Raw genomic sequence first — 2,419 nt, forward strand, 5'->3', positions numbered from 1 at the left:
GCTGGCAGGCACTAGGGGACTGACGGCGCCCGGGACCGAGAAATGGTGAGGGAGCCAGGCCCGTCCCTTCCAGCTCCCCCGGGGGCCGCGCGGGGCGTGCTCCCTGACGACAGGCAGGGCCTGGGAGTGGCCCCTGCTCGGCATCCCGCGTCGCCCCCCCACCCCCCGCCGGCCCCCGGGGACGGGTCCCGGCACACGCAGACCCGAGCCGTACGGGGAGCCCACGGACAGGGACAGGCACGGTGCTGCCCAGAAGCGCCTGAGCGCGGCCCACGCCTCGATGCCCGGGACCCGGGCGGGCGGCGGTCAGCTGGCTGCTGGCACGTGCGCCCGGCTGGCGCCTGCGCAGACACACGCTTGGGGGGAGGGGCGGGCCGGGCCGGAAACAGTCACGTGCCAGTGGCCTCACCGGAATGCTCTCGGGGACGAAGGAGCCCGACAGTGACGTCACGCGTCGAGGGGCGCAGCTCTCGGAACCAGCCTCCATCTCCTCGGGGTCAGCGTCGACCGGATCCAGGCTCTGGGCCAACACAGCGAGGCCGGCTCGGTGGCAACCAGCTCCGCGGGGTCTGTCTGCGCAGGCGCCCTGGCCATCCCCGACAGCCTGGCGCGCCGAGGGGCCGGGCTTCGCGAGGCCTGCCGGGGGTCTCAGCGGTCCGCCGACGGTGGGCGCAGCGTAGCGGTGGGCTCTGAGGAGGCCGGTGCGGCGGCCATGAGGGCCCCGGACGACGAAGCGGCCTCTCCGGCCCCGGACGACGGCGCGGAGGAAGTGGCGGTCACGCAGGCCCCTGACGATGACGGCGCGGACGGCGCGGCGGTCACGCGGGCTCCCGAGGGTGGCGCGGAGGACGCGGGGGCAGGCCCACAGGCCTCCGACGGAGGCACGGACGGCCACGACCCCCAGCTTAGCCCCCGAGGTCCCGGTCGCCAGGGCAACTGCAGCCGCCACGGTGGCGAGGGTGGCCCTGGCAGCAAGGGAGCAGTGGTCGAGGGGGCCTGCGCCCCTCCCCTGGCCAAACGGGCCCCGAGGGCCCTGGCCCCCGGTGGAGACGCAGCGCCGGCGGCGGCGGTGACCTTCTCAGGACTGCTGGAGTTGTATCCTTTCCGTGGAGCCTGTCTGGGCGGGGGCCGTGGCGGGGTGGCTGGGGAGCAGGGCGGCAGCCCGGGGACGGGACGGACGGGGGCGGGGGTGGGCAGCCTGGCGGGACAGGGACGGCCGGTGCCCGCGGGCCCCCGGGGTGGGGCAAGCGGCTCAGGGTGGGCAGAGGTGGCGGGAGGGAGCGCGAGTGTCCCGGGGGTAGAAGCGGGCCTCTGAGTGGTCAGGAGGCTTCAGGCCATGGGAACTCCAGGAGCCCGTTGTGCCTTAACCGGGTGCCTCCCAGCAGGCTCACTGTGTCTTTCCGGTCGCCCCTGGAGGCAGAGATGGCCCGCAGGGCCCTGACTACACACGTCCAACGCCACCGAGGGTTGGCTCAGCAGGAGCTTTGCGTGAGGGGCAGCGCCCTGGCCGTGTGAGTCCTCCAACAAGAGTAGGCGCGGGACGGGTGGGCGGTGGCGGCGGGTGCCGTGGTCGCATCTCTGCCTTCCAGTGCCGTCGTGGAGGCTCCAGGACGCACGCGTTAGGTGGAAGGCGGGGGGTGGGGGGTTGTGTGGGGGAAGGGGCTGGTGCCCTGCACCTCCACAGCAGGTCTCCCCTTTAACCGGATTTCCCTCTTCCCTCACTTCTAGGAGATGGACTGCTGAAGACCCCATCTGCTTCCGAGTTTCCGTCAACTCCTTCCTGGACCGGCTTCCCCTGGTGATACGAAACATTCGCGCCTTGGGGTCCCGGCCTCCGCGATGCCTAGGCCCGGGAAAGGGGGCCGAGGCCTAACCTGGTAGCCCTCACTGGGCGAGGCACGGGGCGTTGACACTTGGCGTCCTGGCCACTTTATTATCGGGGGTCTAACGTTCTGCAGGTCCGGGCCTCGGTGGCTCTTGGCCCACTTCAGTTCCTTCCCTGCGCCCGGAGGGACGGGCGCTTACGTGTTTGTTACTGCACCACATGAAACTGAGCTACTCTTTTGTGTCCGAGTTTCTTCTCCGTTCCTGCGCCTCCACGTTTTCTTACCTTTGTTCTGGTGTTGGAAGGGAGGTTCTGGGAATCGTAGTCCAGCAGCCCAAGCTTATCGAAGACGACTCAGGGAGAGGAAAATCAGGTCCTATGTTCAGCGGTAAATACTGCTGACGTTTTGGAATACGTTCCTAGTTGTATTTACCCGTTAAATGGATGACAGCGTATAATGTATGCATTCTCCAGTTTAGCGTTAACTTTTCTCGGGATCCTTTTTGTTTTGTTTTGTTTTTGTTTTTCCCCGTTGAACGTACTAGCTTTCCCACTCCCTAGAAACTCTTCAAAAACTGTTATCCACGAGACACA

The 2,419-nt window shown here is 67.8% G+C and overlaps 1 protein-coding gene across 2 annotated transcripts; it reads left to right on the plus strand.

The window, feature by feature from the left end:
• Positions 1–433: 433 nt before the first annotated feature.
• On the plus strand, positions 434–2,061 carry LOC121025862 (EKC/KEOPS complex subunit LAGE3-like). 2 transcript variants are annotated; one of them, XM_040468622.1, is made up of 3 exons: positions 434–1,095; positions 1,386–1,511; positions 1,729–2,061. In XM_040468622.1, the coding sequence occupies exons 1-3, from the start codon at positions 713–715 to the stop codon at positions 1,871–1,873; spliced, it is 654 nt and encodes a 217-aa protein (XP_040324556.1). In that variant the 5' UTR covers positions 434–712; the 3' UTR covers positions 1,874–2,061. The 2 variants fall into 2 exon arrangements, with proteins under 2 accessions (XP_040324556.1, XP_040324555.1); XM_040468621.1 differs by having other exon boundaries at positions 438–1,095; positions 1,383–1,511.
• Positions 2,062–2,419: the final 358 nt, after the last annotated feature.

Source organism: Herpailurus yagouaroundi, unplaced genomic scaffold, assembly GCF_014898765.1.
Source record: "Herpailurus yagouaroundi ecotype Mexico unplaced genomic scaffold, PumYag 67703, whole genome shotgun sequence".
Classification (NCBI taxonomy): Eukaryota; Metazoa; Chordata; class Mammalia; order Carnivora; family Felidae; genus Herpailurus; species Herpailurus yagouaroundi.